A 20,284-nucleotide genomic window follows, 5' to 3' on the forward strand; every position below is an offset into this window, starting at 1 on the left:
CTCGCGCACAACTCCAACCGCTTGCTGTAGGCTGGCTAAATAGTTCTGCCAAAGTCCCAAGTTGCTATGAGTCCTGGCAGGGAGCTGAGTGTGACCTCACAGTCAGCGGGTCTCACAGTCCTGCCCAATCCCCACATTAGGATCAACATTATGGTCTCAGCACCGTAACCAGCCGCGTCCTAATCTCAAACTGCATTAGCGTCCTTTAACCTTGCGGCGTGCGAACGCTAATCTCAGTTTCCCCTCTACTTCCCGCCTCCCTCCGGCTTTTATCTCCAGGGGCCGTTATTAATCAGGGGAGTGAGGCATGCAGTCCTGCAGGGGGATAAATCGATGGGCGTTTGACTGTGGATAAGGCCTCATCACGGCCGGGGGCTAAATTGGCCGTTATATCATTAACTGGACACTGTGCTCTTGCAATGACCTTTAGAACAGGTAGACACACACATTTGCCCCAGTTTAATAGATGTGTTAAGGTAGAAAATGGAGAAGAGAGAGCGAGACGAGAGAGAGAGGGGGAAAGAGAGAGAGAGAAAGAGAGAGAGAAAGTGTTAATAGAAAATGCAGGTGTCTCTCTCATGGGTGTGTGTGTGTGTGTGTGTGTGTGTGTGTGTGTGTGTGTGTGTGTGTGTGTGTGTGTGTGTGGGTATGAATGATTTTTCACTGTACCTAAATGTGTTGTGTTTGTATTTGTGTGTGTGTGTGTGTGTGTGTGTGTGTGTGTGTGTGTGTGTGTGTGTGTGTGTGTGTGTGTGTGTGTGTGTGTGTGTGTGTTTGTGTGTATGCATGGGTGTGTGTGTATGTGTGTGTAAAGGTGTATGTAGGAAAAAATAAATGGGAGCAGTCAGGCAAATGTCAGGATACAGCTGACATTTTAATGGCTACATAGTACAGTCTATATGAAACAGAGAGAAAGAGATATGAGAGAGAGAGAGGAAGAGGGAGGGAGAGAGAGATGAGAGAGAGAGAGAGGGAGAAAGGAAGATGGAGAGAGAGAGGGAGAGAGAGGGAGATATGAGAGAGAGAGGAAGAGGGAGGGAGAGAGAAAGAGGGGAGAGAGGAAGAGGGAGGGAGAGAGAGAGGGAGATGAGAGAGGGAGGGTTAGAGGGGAGAAGAGATAGATAGAGAGAGAGAGAAAGAGTGAGGGAAGTGGGAGGAGAGAGGGGAGGAGAGAGAGAGGAAGAGAGGGGGAGAGGGAGAGAGGGAGAGAAGGAGAGAGAGGGAGAGAGAGAGAGAGAGCAGGACTGTGAATGTGGGAGGGGTGAGGGAGAAAGCATTAGGCATAGACTCCTTGTTAGCTGGTATTATGTGTGCGTGTGAGTGGGACCGGTAGCAGGTGGTGAGGAGTGGAGGTTCCTGCCGGTGCCTCCGTGTGCCTGAGTGGATCCAGCCCTTGATCTGTCATCTCCAGAACAGATCACAGAAGAAAAGACCTTCTAGAGGAACACTGCTGTTTCTTCACACACACAAGATAATCTCCTGTTCTCTTTGTGTGTGTGTGTGTGTGTGTGTGTGTGTGTGTGTGTGTGTGTGTGTGTGTGTGTGTGTGTGTGTGTGTGTGTGTGTGTGTGTGTGTGTAAAATGGATCTAAGCAGTAAAATTGAGTGCGGTTATTTTGATCTGTTTACTAAGAACTCTTTTATTCTTTGAAAAAAAGATTGTTTTAGCCTGGTTTCCATTTAAACTCTAAGGGGGAAAACTTTTTAATTAGCTCTGCCCAATTAAATAATTATACATAACAAATGCAAAAAAAAGCAGGAAAAAAAGAAAAAATCTATACATTTGACTTAGCTTTTTGCCCAACATGTCAATATGAGCTATATTCTAGAATCAATATGTGGCCCTAAGAGACCAATCAGATGCTTAAGCATCGACAGAAAGGCCAATCAGATCGGCCTGGATAATGATTATGCAGCAGCGACTGGGCATGAGTTTACTTGTGATCAATGAGATCTCTCTCTCTGCCACCACCAACCAATTGAAGAATAGAAAATGGAAGGCGGGGCAGAATTTTCTGAGCACGCTGCCTGTTCAGAGGTTAAAAACAACCACATTTGTTTTCTTCCCAGATTTCTGAATGTTGTTGTTCCAGGAACCACCAGTTACCTGTGCAGGCGATTCTAAAAGAGACATGAAGAGACTTATAAGCTCTTGAAGACTTCCTGCCTGAGAGGCTGATATCTGCCCCTCTGAGCCACATCCAGATTAATAAATACTACAGCACATGAGTCCAGTAAATACCAAAGGATGTGATTTGCCCACTTCTCTGTATATCTCCATATTATTTGGAATGAAGCTGCAGCTTGTGTGAATGTCTTGCTGTAGGTTTCCATGCCGTATCCAATGTTTGTTTAGATTCTCAAACTCCACCCCCTGGCAGCCTGCACCAATGTAACCATCAATCCTCTGTTTGTCTGTAGAAACCTGCTAAGGTTCATCTGCTGCACTCTGGTTCCTCCGGAAACATCTTCTCCTGTTCATATTTTTAGATGCTGCTGACACATGAAGACTTAGCAGACCGCACTGCCGTGTTGTCATGCCAGCGTGTCTGGGGACCAGCGCCGGGTCCCTCCTGAGCCCAGTGAATCTGGGCCAAGCACTGCCACCCTGTGTCGGGATGATGAGAGTGTATCCTTGGAGCCTTGGATACAGGGCGTGGTGGGTGGAGCGATGGAGCTCACAGCTCCCCTCTACCACTACCCTCAAACACTGCCCTCTACCACACCCCTCTACTACACCCCTCAAACCCTCCCCTCTACCACACCCCTCTACCACACCCCTCAAACCCTTCCCTCTACCACACCCCTCAAACCCTCCCCTCTACCACACCCCTCAAACACTCCCCTCTACCACACCCCTCAAACACTCCCCTCTACCACACCCCTCTACCACACCCCTCTACCACACCCCTCAAACACTCCCCTCTACCACACCCCTCAAACCCTCCCCTCTACCACACCCCTCAACCACACCCCTCAAACCCTTCCCTCTACCACACCCCTCAAACACTCCCCTCTACCACACCCCTCAAACACTCCCCTCTACCACACCCCTCAACCACACCCCTCAAACCCTTCCCTCTACCACACCCCTCAAACACTCCCCTCTACCACACCCCTCTAACACTCCCCTCAACCACACCCCTCAAACACTCCCCTCTACCACACCCCTCTACCACACCCCTCAAACACTTCCCTCTACCACACCCCTCAAACACTCCCCTCTACCACACCCCTCAAACCCTTCCCTCTACCACTGCCCTCTACCACACCCCTCAACCACACCCCTCTAACACTCCCCTCAACCACACCCCTCAACCACACCCCTCAAACACTCCCCTCTACCACACCCCTCTATCACACCCCTCAAACACTTCCCTCTACCACACCCCTCAAACACTCCCCTCTACCACACCCCTCAAACACTCCCCTCTACCATTACCCTCAAACACTCCCCTCTACCACACCCCTCTACCACACCCCTCAAACACTCCCCTCTACCACACCCCTCTCCCACACCCCTCAAACACTCCCCTCTACCACACCCCTCTCCCACACCCCTCTACCACTACCCTCTACCACTACCCTCAAACACTACCCTCAAACACTCCCCTCTACCACACCCCTCTCCCACACCCCTCTACCACACCCCTCTACCACACCCCTCAAACACTCCCCTCTACCACACCCCTCTCCCACACCCCTCAAACACTCCCCTCTACCACACCCCTCTCCCACACCCCTCTACCACTACCCTCTACCACTACCCTCAAACACTCCCCTCTCCCACACCCCTCTACCACACCCCTCTCCCACACCCCTCTACCACTACCCTCTACCACTACCCTCAAACACTACCCTCAAACCCTCCCCTCTACCACACCCCTCTGACCCTCCTATCTACCACTCTCTAGTCAATCTCCTCTAACACTCCCCTCCCTCCCTATCTCCTCTCACACTCTCGCTCCCTCTCCCCTCTAACACTCTCCTCCTTCTCTCTCCTCCTTCTCTCCCTCCCTCTCCCCTCTAACATTCTCCCTCTCCCCTCCCTCCCTCCCTCCCTCCCTCCCTCTCCCATTCTCTCTCTCCCCTCCCTCCCTCTCCCCTCTAACGCTCTTCTTCTTCTGTACTCAAGAGTGATTGTAATGGAAGAAATCAAGCACCTCCACTGCACATGTTATTATCACATTAAACCGTGAGACTCGTCTCTCTTCTTCCCAGCCACTGATTTCATGTAAAAACACAGAGTGCATGAATATATTAATGAAGGGCATATTACAGTCTTCTGTCTTTAGAATTTGATTATCTTTCGTATCTGACCGTCTGATTTGCGTCTCACGACTGATCATTAGGAAGCTGTGGCCCTCCACGTGTCTCATGTCATTGTAATCCATTTATTGTGCTCTCTCACTCTTTCTCTCCGTCTGTCTGAGACATCGCCAGGTGCCAGAGAGTGAGAAAACAGGAGCTCCGGCTGAGATGAGCGGAGCTGTCAACGAGCATTTCGATTTGGAACTGTCCCGGTTGTCCTTCTACAACCCCTGTGTTTGCCGGGGGGAGACAACAGAGGATCAGAGAGTCCAGGAGAGGAGAAGAAGTGAAATGTCAGGGGTCAGAGAGGAGAGGTGGAGGTCACTCACTCAAACACACGTGCACACACAGTTAAACTGTCTGGTCACTCACTCAAACACACGTGCACACACAGTTAAACTGTCTGGTCACTCACTCAAACACACGTGCACACACAGTTACACTGTCTGGTCACTCACTCAAACACACGTGCACACACAGTTACACTGCCTAGTCACTCACTCAAACACACGTGCACACACAGTTACACTGCCTGGTCACTCACTCAAACACATGTGCACACACAGTTACACTGTCTGGTCACTCACTCAAACACTCGTGCACACACAGTTACACTGCCTGGTCACTCACTCAAACACTCGTGCACACACAGAAGTGCACACAGAAAGTCCCAATAATGTGTAATTACAGACACACTTCTGTACATGTGTTTGTGTGAGTGCGTGTGTGTACATACATGTGTGGGTGTGTGTACGTACCTGTGTGTGTGTGTGTGTGTACATACGTGTGTGTACGTACGTGTGTGTATGTACTTGTGTTTGTGTGTGTACATGTGTTTGTGTATGTATACATGTGTTTGTGTGAGTATATACATGTGTTTGTGTGTCTGTGTGTGTATACATGTGTTTGTGTGTGTATATATGTGTTTGCGTGTGTACGTAAATGTGTCTGTGTGTGTATGTACGTGTGTATGTATGTACGTACGTGTGTGTGTACTTGTGTTTGTGTGTGTTGTCTGTGTGTGTATATGTGTTTGCGTGTGTGTGTACATGTGTGTGTGTTCTGACTGTGAATAATGTATGCACCTGTCAGTGAGTTTTGCTCCTCTTCCTTAATTTTGAGTGTGTTTCCAAGGAAACAGACTCTTCTGCTAATTTTTGCCAGTGCCAAGCACACACACACACACACACACACACACACACACACACACACACACACACACACACACACACACACACACACACACACACACACACACACACAGTGACAGTTAATTTCAAGAGTTGAATTTTACATCCACCTTGGACTGGAGAAATTACCAAATAAATGTTCTTATGTTTCTAATGTTAACATATTTTAACTCATTTACTTGTCTTAAAAGTATTTACTTATTTTACCTGTATTGTGCAAACCAAAACCACCTTTAAATGTGTCCATTTGTTTAGAGAGAGAGAGAGGGGGAGAGAGAGAAAGAGAGGGAAAGAAATGGTGAGAGAGGATGAGAGAGGAAGGGAGAGAGAGGGAGGGAGGGAGAGAAGGAGGAAGAGAAGGAGAGGGGGAAAGAGACGGAGGGAACGAGGGAGTGAGTGAGGGAGGGAGCGAGAGGGAGTCAGGGAGGGAGGAAGTGAGGGGTGGAGGGAGCAAGAGAGGGAGTGAGGGAGAGAGCAAGAGCGAGAGAGAGTGAGTGAGGGAGTGAGAGAGATAGTGTTGGAGTGAGAGAGAGAGAGTGAGGGAGTGTGTGTCTGTGCTCTGGTGTCCTGCCAGGACAGACTTGGCCTGTGTGCCACAGCCAAACAGAGCACAGTGCACATCAGCATTCATCCAAAGCTAATGAGGAGATTTACAAGGCCTAACACACACACACACACACACACACACACACACACAAAAGTGACCTGTTTAGGTCATTTTAAAAAGCCCAAATACAGCGGAGCAGGATCCGATATTCCCGCCAGGTCTCATCAGCCCATATTTACCTTACAACATGTTACACTTCTAAAGGAATTACTTTACAGAAGCTCCTTGTTTGGTTTTCTAGGCAAATAATTCATCCTTTCATTTTTCTTATTGTAGAGCTTTTCCTCTTCTTCTCCTCTCTCTCTCTCTCTCTCTCTCTCTCTCTCTCTCTCTCTCTCTCTCTCTCTCTCTCTCTCTCTCTCTCTCTCTCTCTCTCTATCTCTCTCTATCTCATTAACACTGGTCATGTCCCATGTTGATATGCCTGCTAGCTCCATTGCCCTGAGCTGCTATGCCTGATTAAACTCTCTTTTGGCCCTTTTCTCTCCCTGTAGTTTCGGGGCAGCTTAATGACCCTGCCCAGAAAGTGAGGCAGCATCCAGCTAGACTAGTGTGCTGTGTGATGGATGTGTCTTGCAGCTTTACCAAATTACTCTGAAATTCATCACAACCAGAGACAAGAGAGAGAGAGAATCTGTGTGTGTGTGTGTGTGTGTGAGAGAGAGAGAGAGAGACAGAGAGACAGAGAGAGTCTATGTGTATGAGAGAGAGAGACTGTGACACTAAGGTACAGTGGAAGAAAGAGTAACCTTTTCTTTTAAATGAAAGATTTTAGGTAATAGCAAGACATTAATCTGACAGATAAACTATTTTTCTTTCAGTTTGTATCCACACAAACTAAAAAGACAAGAGTGTGTGACTGTGTGTGTATGACTGTGTGTGCAGTGTGTGTGTGTGTGTGTGTGTGAGGGCTCACACATCTATGTATGCACATGTATGTACTTGAGCTTGTGTCTGGGTGTGTGTGTGTGTGTGTGGGTGTGTGTACATGTCCTTGTTTGTTTGCTTGACATGTGCATGTGTGTATGAGTTTGTGTTCTTATTTGACATATGGGGTCAAGGATTGGAGTGGAATCCTTGCAGTGCAGCTTGGACGACGTCTCTGTCCAGTTCCAGATAAGAGACCAGCCCTGAGAGAACCATCACTGACCTTTTCAATCCTAACACACTCTCTCTCCCTCCTTCTCCCTCCTCTCTCACTCTCTATCTCTTTCTATGTCTCTCTCTCACACACTCTCTCTCTCCCTCACTCTCCCCCGAGTCTCAGATGTTGCATATCAGACAGAACTTGTCAAGGATCTCCAGGGGCTGTTCCAGGTCAGATTTCTCTGCTGTTAGAGTGCTTCATGTGAGGCTGCATGTTTGACAAAACCCAATCTGAGTCACTTCCCTGGGGATGCAGATAGCTGCAGACGGCCCTGTGCTGCCGCCGGTCACGCCCTCCTCCCTCTCTGCTGGGATGTGCTGCCTCTGTCAGAGGGTGAGCACACACACGGGTCCTTCTGCACTGGGGTGTATACACCCTACGAAGTGTCCCCTGATTTCTTGAACATGAGCCGCTGACCAAGGTGCTGAAAATCAGTCAACACCATCCCCTTTCACTTAGCTCCTTGGATGCTGTCCAGGGTGCTGAATTTACAAAGTCAAATTCATTATCTCATATATAATTATATCAGCAGAGGTATTGTGTTAGTTTTTATGTAATCTCTAATTTTGTGTGTAAATGCGTGTTTTCACAGATCAGGGGTAAAGTCAGCCTGAATGACTAAACCAAAGATCAGATTTCCAGATCAGAGTTAACGTCAGCCTGAATAACTTAACCAAATGTCAGATTCCAGATCAGAGTTGAAGTCATCCTGAATGACTAAACCAAAGATCAGATTCTAGATCAGAGTTAAAGTCAGCCTGAATGACTAAACCAAAGATCAGATTCCAGTTTGGTATTTCCTTATATCACCAGTCAGTGAATAAGTGTCAAAGTTAATGACACGGTAATGGAAGCTACAAATGATGCAGCTTAATAATGCTGCAAGAAAAATGTTTCCATCTTCACAGGTAAGTTCAGCAGTAACAACAGACACTACATGAATCAGCCCATCCACTGTGTTTGGTGTTTGGTCCATACGCACTCTGCAAAGCAAAATGTCATTAGTGCTGCCATCGTCCTTACCAAAGATTCAAACATAAAACTAAATATCTTTATTAAAGGAATGAGGAGCCTATTAATACCAGTTTACCCGGTTCACTCCTGATAACGGGGCGATAAAACATTATTACTCAGTGCATGAGGCTCGCTATGTAAGGACTATAGGTGCTCTGCAGTACCATCACTGTGATGTGGTGATCTCAGAGCTCGTATTGATCTGCCATGAGTCCATTATCAGTACAGCCACACATGCACGAGTCTCGATTTAAACTACAATCACTTCTGCTTGTTATCAGTCCCATGCTGGTATAACTTACACTCCTACACACTTACTCTCTTACACCACTCTCTCCACCTGTCCTGATCTCTGTGTCCGGCTCTGCTATGCTAGCTATGCTACCTCTCTCTCTGTCCGTCTTGCTAGCCCTCAGGCAAACACTAGCACCTGCACGCACAGACAAATGCACACACACATACAGTGAACCCTTTAAGGTGTAGTTAACATCACAGGAACTGGGTTGGTTAAATTAGCTAGACTAATTTAATTAGCTTTTTTGCTGTTTTCCACAATTACAAATCAGGGTTCTGATCCTACCCGTTACAAATCAGAGGCATTGTAATTGGCTTAGTGAGTGTATGAGCATGTGTATGCATATATATATATATATATGTGTGTGTGTGTGTGTGTGTGTGTGTGTGTGTGTGTGTGTGTGTGTGTGTGTGCGCGCGCGCACTGGGATGTCTTTATGCATGTTCTTATTACAAGTACTCATTACACATCACTACATAGACATTAAACATTACTCATTACACAATACTCGTCACACATTACTCAGCATTCATTACTCATTACTCAGAGTGTTGGTCAGTCTGTGTATTTGGACAGAAACCACTGTGCTGCTTTTCTTCTTCTCCTCTCACTGCACTCTGGGGTCTTGCTACATTTTTATGTTCAGTTCATTTGCATGTCCTGCCAGTTTGTGTTAGCCTTAAATGCATCAAGGCTGGGCACTGCAAAACTTTAAAAAATGTTTAAAATGTGGCCCTTGTCTGACTCTTCAGAGTTTTGGAATTTTAATTCTGGTGTAAAATTCATTGTGCAGGAAAAAGAGATAAAGAAAGAGAGAACGAGAGTGTGAAAGAGAGAGAGAGAGGGAGAGAATGGTAATAATGTTTCTGTACCCCAGAAGGTCAGTGAAAGGCATGTGTACAGTTGGGTAAGAGGTGTAGGTGTGAACACTGCAGTGGCCCTGCCTTCCTCCCTCCTCACACTCTGTCCTGCTGCACAGTGGGGCAGCCTGGGTGAAATTCAGCCTCCTCACTATGAGAGCTTCACACGCCACAGCACATGCACCTCAGCTGGCTTTTTACCATACAGAAGGCATTTATGTGACCTTATGTTCACTGAAAGCCTTTAATCCATTAATTAAAATCAAATATAAATTTGTCTTCTTTAGTGGCTTTTTTCTCTCTCTCTCTCTCTCTCTCTCTCTCTCTCTCTCTCTCTCTCTCTCTCTCTCTCTCTCTCCGTATCTGTCTCTCTTTCAACCTCTCTCGCCCATTATTGATTGGCTGCCTGTGCAGCACCGATAGAGATCAATAACATGAAATGGAGAGTCCACTGTCTGATCGGAGACTCCTTATGTGATTTATGTGGAAGGAGAGAAGACAGAGAGGAGATACACCAGTACACACACACACACACACACACACACACACACACACACACACACACACACACACACACACACACACACACACACACACACACACACACACACACACACACACACACACACACACACACACAGTCCTACCTTTGTCCTGGGCTTTGTTGGGTCCCCACACCCTGAAGTAATCATCCTATAGAGAGAAAGCAAATTCAGTTCTCAATCAGTAATCAGTGACAAGCTTTCAAAGATCTTTAATGATGACCTATGAACTGTGGTCTTCAACAAACGATTGGTTCCAGAATACAGAATCTGCAAACACTTGACTGACGGCCCTGATCCCTCCAGGAGATATTGGCCTTATCAAATAGCTTTTTCATTCAGCAAAAGCAAAGCTGGCAACATGGATCTTCAACATACATGGGAGTAACTTCTGAAGTGTATAATTTCCATCAGTCACTTAGATGAGAGCAATGGAGCTTGAACTGGGGGAGAAACCCCATCTCCATCCTCAAAGGAGCGAGCTCATCAATTTCAGCAGCCAACTGCACATCCATGCAAACCCCCACCCTGCCACAGTCAGTTCAATTCAGCACCCAATACACACACACACACACACACACACACACACACACACACACATGCAAACCCCCACCCTGTCACAGTCAGTTCAATTCAGCACCCAATACACACACACACATGCAAACCCCCCACCCTGCCACAGTCAGTTCAATTCAGCACCGAATGTGCGCACACACACACACACACACACACACACACACACACCCATGCAAACCCTCACCCTTCCAGTCATTTCAATTCAGCACCGAATGCGCGCACACACACACACCCACACACACACACACACACACACGCAAACCCCCACCCTGCCACAGTCAGTTCAATTCTGCACTGAATACACACACACATGCATGCACATACACATATGCATGCATGCACAGAAAAAACACACACAAAAAATTACACACACACAAATACACATGTGCAAATACACGCAGGCACTCGAACGCACACATGCATGCACTTATGCATGCACAGAGAAAACACACACAGGCACACAAACACAAATGTACAAACACACACTCATGCAAATATATACACACATTTATATTCAGGTGTGGATGAATCAGCAGAGCAAGGATATTTGGGATGTGCCCCCTCAGCAGCCCCGCTCTCCTCCCCCACTGCCCCCCCTCTCCTCCCCCACTGCCCCCCCCCTCTCCTCCCCCACCGCCCCCCCTCTCCTCTCCTCCCCCACTGCCCCCCCTCTCCTCCCCCACCGCCCCCCCCTCTCCTCCCCCACCGCCCCCCCTCTCCTCTCCTCCCCCACTGCCCCCGCTCTCCTCCCCCACCGCCCCCGCTCTCCTCTCCTCCCCCACCGCCCCCCCTCTCCTCTCCTCTCCTCCCCCACGCCCCCCCCTCCTCCCCCACCAGGCATCAGGCTTCAACCGGAGCACAAACATTCCCAAACACCCCAAACCACAATAGTCTCCAGCAGCGCTGAATACACAAAGATACTGGTCCATTATTCCAGACACTTCTAATGGAGCAGACAGGCCAGATAAACGAGCCCAGGGAACCTGCTGAGCAGGACAGGGTTTGATTTGCCAGCCTGATACTTGTTTTTCTCTTTATCTCTCTGACAGAGCCAATATGAGTCTCACGGCATATTAGCCATGGCTGAGGCATCTCAAACAGCGCTGCATTTCGACTCCAGCAGTGACGGCGTCGTGAACCACGGGTTCATCCACGAACGCTTAAATGGAATAGTCATTAAGGGTGTTTCAGATAGGAAGTGATGTGTTGTTTCTGAGCGAGATCGCAGAGTAATTGTGTTCAAGGGAAACACTGCGGTGGAAATTGAGTGACAAACACAGGCAAAGCAAATCAGACTATAATCAGACTGTAGGATTACAGCATTTGTCAAAGATGAGTGTCTTTATTGGGCACTTTGCAGGGGCCTAACAGGGAGAGAGAGAGAGAGAGAAGAGAGAGAAGAGAGAGAGAGAGAGAGAGAGTGTGTGTGTGTGTGTGTGTGTGTGTGTGTGTGTGTGTGTGTGTGTGTGTGTGTGTGTGTGTGTGTGCTATGAGAGACAGAGAGAAGATGGAGAGAGAGAGAGAGAGAAAGAGAGAGAGGGACACTGAATCGTTTTGGCACGAGTTGTTAATTACAATTCATGCCAATAAAATTCAATGTGAATTTGAGAGTGAAAAGAGTGAAGGGTGAACAGGCAGATTAGAGGAGAGAACAAGCAGGAGTGTCATGCAGGTTCAGGAGTGTCATGCTGGTTCTGGACCAAGGTCGCGGCCCACGGGTCTCGTCAGCGCTGTCTGGCGGATGGCAGCCATCACGGAGCCCCGTGGAACTGTATGCCCAAGCAGCACGACCAGCACTAATCTAGCAGCCTGCCAGCACTCAGTGCATTTTCATTTTGTTTTGTCTCACTCTCTCTCACTGTCTCACTCTCTATGTCACACTCTCAATCATACTCTAACCATCTCTCACTCCCATTCATCCTCACTCTTCCTTTTACTTGCTCTCTATTTACTTATTTATCTTTTTAAGTCTTGTTCACTCATCTCTCTCTCTCTCGCTCTCCCTCCCCACCTTTTTGTTTGCAAATGTCTCATCCAAACTGAGCTCAGTTGATCAGAAATGGCTCATTCAGCACTGTAAGAACATTATTTCATTATGTCATTATTACTGTTGAGAAAGAGAATCTTCATCTAAACCTTCATATTTTCCCCTGAGGAGTTCATGGCATCTTTTTGTTGAATTGACTTTAGGTTAAGCTGGAAATATGTCTATTTGACATTAAATTGTTTACAGTTGACCGAAAAGGACATGTCTCTGCTAACTGGACAGTTGTCGTGTGACTTAAAGCAGTGTCTTCCATCCCAGTCCTCATGGTCTACTGTACGGTTCTACAGCTCTGTCCAAAACTCTGTCCCAGCACATCAGGTTAGAGCAAAAAACCAGTCAACCGTCTCATGGGCTTGAGGGACCGGGATGAGAAGTGTTGATTTAAACACCTCTTATGCTTTCTGGTTCCCTCTTTCATCACCACTATGTTATATTACTTGTTGTGCAAGTAAATGGTCTACAAAGTATATGGTATAGTGAGTAATACTGTCCAAAGAAACCATCTATCTGAGCGTGTAACACTTTGCATACAAACTTGGCACCCCTTCAGATAATGTACAGCAATAAATACATTATATACTGCAGAAGACTGGTTCAATTTTGCAGCTAGTCGTGTCAAGATCTGGTAGTTTGCATCAGGTGGAGCAATCTCTAATGAATTTAAACAGGGCAGTCATGGTCTGGTGGTTAGGGAACCGGGCTTGTGACCGGAAGGTTGTGGGTTCAATACTCAGGCCTGGGTCCTGTCGCAATTGACAAAAAAAGTGGCAACTTAACTTACACACCCAGACATTTAACAACCTTGATCAACAGAACTTAATTAATTCTGGTTTGTCTTAGAACCAAGTGTGGACCTCTGAGAGAGGTTCTTTAACCTGCAGAAGAAGAGAGGTTCTTTAACCTGCAGAAGAAGAGAGGTTCTCTCAGTTATCAGCTGCAAAGACCTGTTTTTTAATTTGATTAATCCAAGTCATGGTAGAATTTAAGATAACGTCTGATCAGTGTTACCATGGCAACAGATTCACCCAAGTTATGTAGTTAGCAAGCTTGCAAAGGTAGTCATTTAGTTTCTGTGAAACTGCAGATAAAACTGGACTTGACCCTAATCCTAACCCAGGACTTAACCCTAACAATGGATTTAACCCTAACCCTAAACCTGGACTTAACCCTAACCCTGGACATAAGAACCAGAAGGACAATTCCCAGGACACCTGGACAATGTCATGTCTCATCACATGAGGAACATGAGGTGAAAATTTGATTCAAGGAATGGGAGTTTCAATAACTACCAAATAGCATCCTCATAGTCTATTTAAGCCCAACCGTTCTAAAAAAATTGCTACATTACTGTATTTGTACTTTTGTGTTAAACCATCGTCAGTTTAGATAATTTAAAACTGAAGATTTGTGCACACAGGAAGTTACAAATTCCCTCTGCATGTGATCTGTCTTTACTAACAAACAGCAGTGACATGAAGGTATTTTGCCTTTAGGGCTGGACACTCCATTAACTTTGCTGGCTTGTTTAAACTCGGCACCATTACTTTTTTTTGTGATGAGCTAAAAAAGACCAGCTGGTCCTATTAAGAAACAACCACATCAGTCTGCCATTCAAATGCAGTGGGAAGGTTTTCACACAGTTCTCCATACAGTCGATCCTCACCTCAGGATCCTTGATGAGTCGATAACGTGCTGTTTACATGTAAATTTTTCACACATGCACAAGACATAAACAACACAGATGTCAATTCCACATAATCCATAATCTTGAGCCATTTGGTCAAGTGCCCAGATTGAGCAGGTGAAAGGTCACTGGGGGGGTGGCAGAGGTGAGAACGTGCTTATAAAAAGGAAGCGAAAGTGAACACAAGTCTCCAACTGGACCGTTTAATGAAAGAACAGAAAACAAAAGCAATCATAAAGATGCACTAATATCAAAGCAACATTACTACTAGTGGTCCCGCAATCACAAAGGGCTGAAATAAACCATAAGACGCAGGTGGTGCCAGTGAAGCAGACCCACACCACCTGGGATAGGCGTGGCAAGCCATCAGCACAGTGAATGTGACATGAGCACATGACCAAAACATAAACACAAGCCACATGCTGTGTTTCTGCCATTTACAGGAGGCCACCACCAGGGGGCATCATGACAAAATGGTTTAATCACCAGAGCTGCAACTGGACAACTGACCGAATGGCTCCAAATGATGTGAACTTGATGTCTGAGACTCACAGACTCACTCACTCACTCACTCACTCACTCATCTTCACAATTGTTTGTCGGTAGTTTTGTTTTAATAAATGCTGTTTGTCTTGATATCATTCAAATTCTGGATGTTGCCAGTATCACGTTTATTGAATCCTTGAATTATTCATTCATTAATGTTAATTAATCTTGTGTAATGTAAAGACAAAACCCTACACTGGAGATTAGTGACAAACTACAATGTCCAACAGAGGCAGTGAAATCGATGAGTCGATTCTTTTAACTCTCAGGTCATTTCTGACTCTGTTATCCCCATCAGTGATGGATGGTGTCGCGTTACAGGCTGATAAGACAATGCAGTCTCACAGGTCTGAGCCGAAGGAACCTGAAACTGTCGATTCAAGTCCGGCGGGGAACAGACTGGGATGTTCATCCTTTACTTCTGTTGAACTGTCACCTTCTCTAAGAATGACTCGCAGGGTAAAAGTGCCGTCTCTCGACGTCGGTCAAACCGCATATATTATTAGTAAGTGTTGAATTCTCCATAGATATGTGTAAACTGCGTAAACAGGCTAACTGGCTGGCATCCTGCACCTGTAACTGGAGGCATCTCTTCATTTGGATATTAGCTAGGCTCCAGCTAACTGTGTAATTACTCATTGCACAGCCTGGTTGGAAATCCCTGAATGCATTGCTAAGGCAGTTTATTTACAGTGATGTAGACAGACTGGAGGGTGTGTCACTCTAGGGGGAGCAGAGCAGACTCAGTCAGCTACCAAAAAGAAGAACAAATGTCTCTTGGCTGTTACCTCGAGTGAGATAGCTGGATATGTTCAAAATACAGCTGAGCAGAGGAGATGTTCATGCCCTTGTCATTACACTCCTCATTACTCTGTATCAATCTGACTCACAATTCAGCTTGAGCTTACTGTCCACCCACAACAGTGAGTATAAGACCTGCACAACCCATACAGTGTAGGGGTAGCAGGAATGGTTGTGTCACGTTTTGCTTCCAGAACATTTGTGTTCGAGTTCTGTTTAGTAGCACAGTATTTGTTTACTGCAAACAGCAACGTTTCCAAGTTCTACGACTAGATCGCAGAATTCATGATACCAAATTCAAGCCATTGCATTGTTACACCTCGCCCCACTACCAGGGTAAGTTGTAAGAGTGAAGATTTAAACATTGAGGTCACACCACTAAATATGCATCCAATTGAGTTTCTTGTGCACACTCAACAACTAGTTGTAGCACCTGAATACATATACACAAATACAGTCAGCCCGTTAGATAGTTACTCTGACATGTCCCTGACACAGGTGTACAAAAACAATGAAAAGCATATTCCCAACATGACGCACAAGTAAAAGAACTGATATGTATTCTAGAAACCAGTTCCTCATTAAGTCTAACACGCTAATCTGCACCTGTCAGAGGCTCAACAGGCCTGCCGCACGCAGAGCCTGCAAGACACGCAAACGCCGCCCCAGTCAAGTAAACACGTTCTCCTGCTACGCGCCGAATGCCTGCAGACCAGCGGCGCCGACCCACACTGGGCGGCGGACTTGATCCTTGTTCTCAGATGTTCTGTCACTTCCTGCAGCAGCAGCCCCGCTGTGTCACATGACACACAGACTACTCTTTTGTGAAGGAACTTGCTGGTTTGTTCTGCCTCACCTCATCTGATGCAGATTTAAGTGCGTGTGCATACTCCCCCCCCCCCCCCCCCCCCCCCCCCCCCCCCCCCCCCCCCCTGCCTCATCAGTTTCTCCCACCCACTGGCTTGGCACACTGACAAAAGGGAATAGGACAAAGAACATGTGTTCAGTTGTCATTATGGGGTAAGTTGGGTGTTAGGGGTTAGTTTTCGAAAAGGTTTAACAACCGTCACCACGTCTGTTAGCCATTGTTTAGCTAGCTCTAGCAGCAAGGTGGTCTGTAATTAGCCTAAATTAAATGCCTCACATTTCTCCTCTTTAAAATAACATAATTCCTACTTAGACAGTATCCATTCTAATAAAATACAGAGCTTGTCCAAAATGTTACTTTCTTACCTGAAGAACAGTGTTTTGGCTGTAAAATATGCATATTTATTCATACAGCTATGCAATTTCACAGGCAGGGTCAAGCAGGAAATGGTCATACATGAAATTGATCACATGATTCTTAGGTCATCCATTATTGGTGGAAGTGATTACACAACCATCCACTGCTTACACAAACATTTAGTTCCAGCCATCCCTGGTCTCCCCTGTATGGTGAACACCTGTGTCCGTGTAGTGAGCAGCGCAAAGCACCAACCGCCCCAGCTCTGGCTCTCTGGACGACTCCGGTAAACGGATTATTTTAGAATCAGCAATCAAAACTGAGGGCTTGGCCCACTGCTGTATTAGCTACTGCAGAATCTCCACGTGCATCGCAGTTAAATGCACCTGCGTGCTTTCGTCTTGTGATTTTTGGAATTATTCAAAAGAGAGAAGCATGTTACTGCGTACAGCTGGATCCATTAGGGCCATCATGAAAAGGGTCTGTCCACATGACGGACATCAAAGCCTTCGCCACTGCACTTACATGCTGGGTGCTTTTGCACCTTGTCGAAAATCATCTCACCGCTGAATCCTCTACCTGGGGTTCCATAACGTGACGTGCTGACAGCCTCTCAACAATCATGTAAGAAAAGTCCGTATGTCAATACAACTCGGGGGGGACGCAGTTGAAAGTTTAAAACAGACAAATAAATTTGGCAATTGCTTTAACAAGTGCCATAATGAATATTGATTTACAAATGCATGATGAATTTTGAAAACCTCTCTCGCTGTGTGAAAAACATACATGCTTGAACAGAAGCGACCTGCTGATCACACAGTGTGTTGGAGGAGTAGAGAAAGGCAGAGTGGGCCTGAACACTTACAGGCCCAGGTCAAATACTAATACAATACACATCTTGCATGGTGTGTGAGTCAGTCAGTCAGTCAGTCAGTCAGTCAGTCAGTCAGTCAGTCAGTCTCTCTCTCTCTCTCTCTCTCTCTCTCTCTCTCTCTCTCTCTCTCTCTCTCTCTCACAGTAGGGTGTAATAAACATGGAAGACCACTACCAAGTATACAGAAACATCTGTGCTGAGGCTCCAGGGTGAAAGTGGGACACGCCCCTGAAGGTGGTGGAGGATGACCGAGTGGGACACGCCCCTGAAGGTGGAGGATGACTGAGTGGGACACGCCCCTGAAGGTGGTGGAGGATGACTGAGTGGGACACGCCCCTGAAGGTGGAGGATGACCGAGTGGGACACGCCCCTGAAGGTGGTGGAGGATGACTGAGTGGGACACGCCCCTGAAGGTGGTGGAGGATGACTGAGTGGGACACGCCCCTGAAGGTGGTGGAGGATGACTGAGTGGGACACGCCCCTGAAGGTGGTGGAGGATGACCGAGTGGGACACGCCCCTGAAGGTGGTGGAGGATGACCGAGTGGGACACGCCCCTGAAGGTGGTGGAGGATGACTGAGTGGGACACGCCCCTGAAGGTGGTGGAGGATGACCGAGTGGGACACGCCCCTGAAGGTGGTGGAGGATGACCGAGTGGGACACGCCCCTGAAGGTGGTGGAGGATGACTGAGTGGGACACGCCCCTGAAGGTGGTGGAGGATGACTGAGTGGGACACGCCCCTGAAGGTGGAGGATGACCGAGTGGGACACGCCCCTGAAGGTGGAGGATGACCGAGTGGGACACGCCCCTGAAGGTGGTGGAGGATGACTGAGTGGGACACGCCCCTGAAGGTGGTGGAGGATGACTGAGTGGGACACGCCCCTGAAGGTGGTGGAGGATGACCGAGTGGGACACGCCCCTGAAGGTGGAGGATGACCGAGTGGGACACGCCCCTGAAGGTGGAGGATGACCGAGTGGGACACGCCCCTGAAGGTGGTGGAGGATGACTGAGTGGGACACGCCCCTGAAGGTGGTGGAGGATGACTGAGTGGGACACGCCCCTGAAGGTGGTGGAGGATGACTGAGTGGGACACGCCCCTGAAGGTGGTGGAGGATGACTGAGTGGGACACGCCCCTGAAGGTGGTGGAGGATGACCGAGTGGGACACGCCCCTGAAGGTGGTGGAGGATGACTGAGTGGGACACGCCCCTGAAGGTGGTGGAGGATGACTGAGTGGGACACGCCCCTGAAGGTGGTGGAGGATGACCGAGTGGGACACGCCCCTGAAGGTGGTGGAGGATGACTGAGTGGGACACGCCCCTGAAGGTGGTGGAGGATGACTGAGTGGGACACGCCCCTGAAGGTGGAGGAGAATGGCTCCAGCACATCCCATAAACAACATCAGAGATCTCCATCCAGAAAAGTGCAGTCCTGGGAACAGCTAAGATACTAAGATACTGCACATGACCCTCAAACTCACAGACCTTTGGTAGAGAACTGAGCAAGGAGGAAAAAAAGTGAAGGAGTGGAGAATTTGCACTCACACACGCCCTCACACACACCCACACACACCCACACACACTCACACTGTGGTGGTGTAATGGTGTGAGGGACATGGGGATATTTTCTTGGCACCCTTTGGGCCCTTTAATACCAATTGAGCTTCATTTAAACCCCACAGCCTGAGTATTGTTGCTGACCATGTCCATCCCTTTATGACCACAGTGTACCCATCTACACTGTTGGCTCTGTAGGATTAAGATCTGGGGACTGTAAAGGCCAGGGAAGCCAGGAAGAATCACTGTCATGTTCCTGGAACCAGGCCAGACCTACACGACCCTTGAGGCATGGTGCACTGTCCTGCTGAAAGTGTCCTGCCTTCTAAAGGGTAACCAGCTGTTATGAAGGGATGAACTTGGCCACAATGCTTAGGTAAACCCCGCTGTCCCTACGTCCACCCACAGGTATCAGAGGACCCAGGTGAGACAGGTAAACATTCCCTCCACCATTACGCCACCTCCAGCAGCCTGAACTGTTCACACCTGACAGAAAGGGCTCATGGAAGTCCAGGGTTGTACACCAACGTATTGTATTCGCCTGCAGTCTGCTGGACTGCCTGCTCACCAATGCTTTACTTCCTGACCCCTTTCATCAACAGTTGCTTAGCGCCACAGGACCAGTTCTTCCTGAACCCACCGATGACCCCGCCTCACTAGGCCCCGCCCAGATGGCTCGACCCGCCCATGCTAGTGTAGCTTCCCACTGAAAGTGACTGAAGGAAACCTTGCTCACCTCATTTTATGTGGCACTCCAAAGTCATGTGTAATTTCCATACAGATATGCTCCAATCATGCTGTCTCTAATAAAGTGGCCAACTAGTGTGTATGTAGATAATAACAATTGTGATAAAGACTGTGTGTGTGTGTGTTTAGTGCTTATAACCTTTCATATGAATACATGATTTGAGATAGGACTGCATAGCAAGCAAATCAAGGTAAATATGGAGAGTGACAGAGAGAGAGAGAGAGAGAGAGATAGAGAGAGAGAGTGTGTAGCAAGAGATTGT

The 20,284-nt window shown here is 47.5% G+C and overlaps 1 protein-coding gene across 1 annotated transcript in view; it reads right to left on the reverse strand.

The window, feature by feature from the left end:
- The window catches only part of spock1 (SPARC (osteonectin), cwcv and kazal like domains proteoglycan 1), a 138,926-nt gene that overhangs the window by 92,616 nt on the left and 26,026 nt on the right, over nt 1-20,284 (reverse strand). The window contains exon 3 of the mRNA XM_077005851.1: nt 10,071-10,116. Within this exon, the coding sequence (XP_076861966.1) occupies nt 10,071-10,116 (46 nt within the window). The remainder of the gene's footprint in view (nt 1-10,070; nt 10,117-20,284) is intronic.

This window comes from Brachyhypopomus gauderio, chromosome 5 (assembly GCF_052324685.1).
Source record: "Brachyhypopomus gauderio isolate BG-103 chromosome 5, BGAUD_0.2, whole genome shotgun sequence".
In the NCBI taxonomy this organism is placed as follows: Eukaryota; Metazoa; Chordata; class Actinopteri; order Gymnotiformes; family Hypopomidae; genus Brachyhypopomus; species Brachyhypopomus gauderio.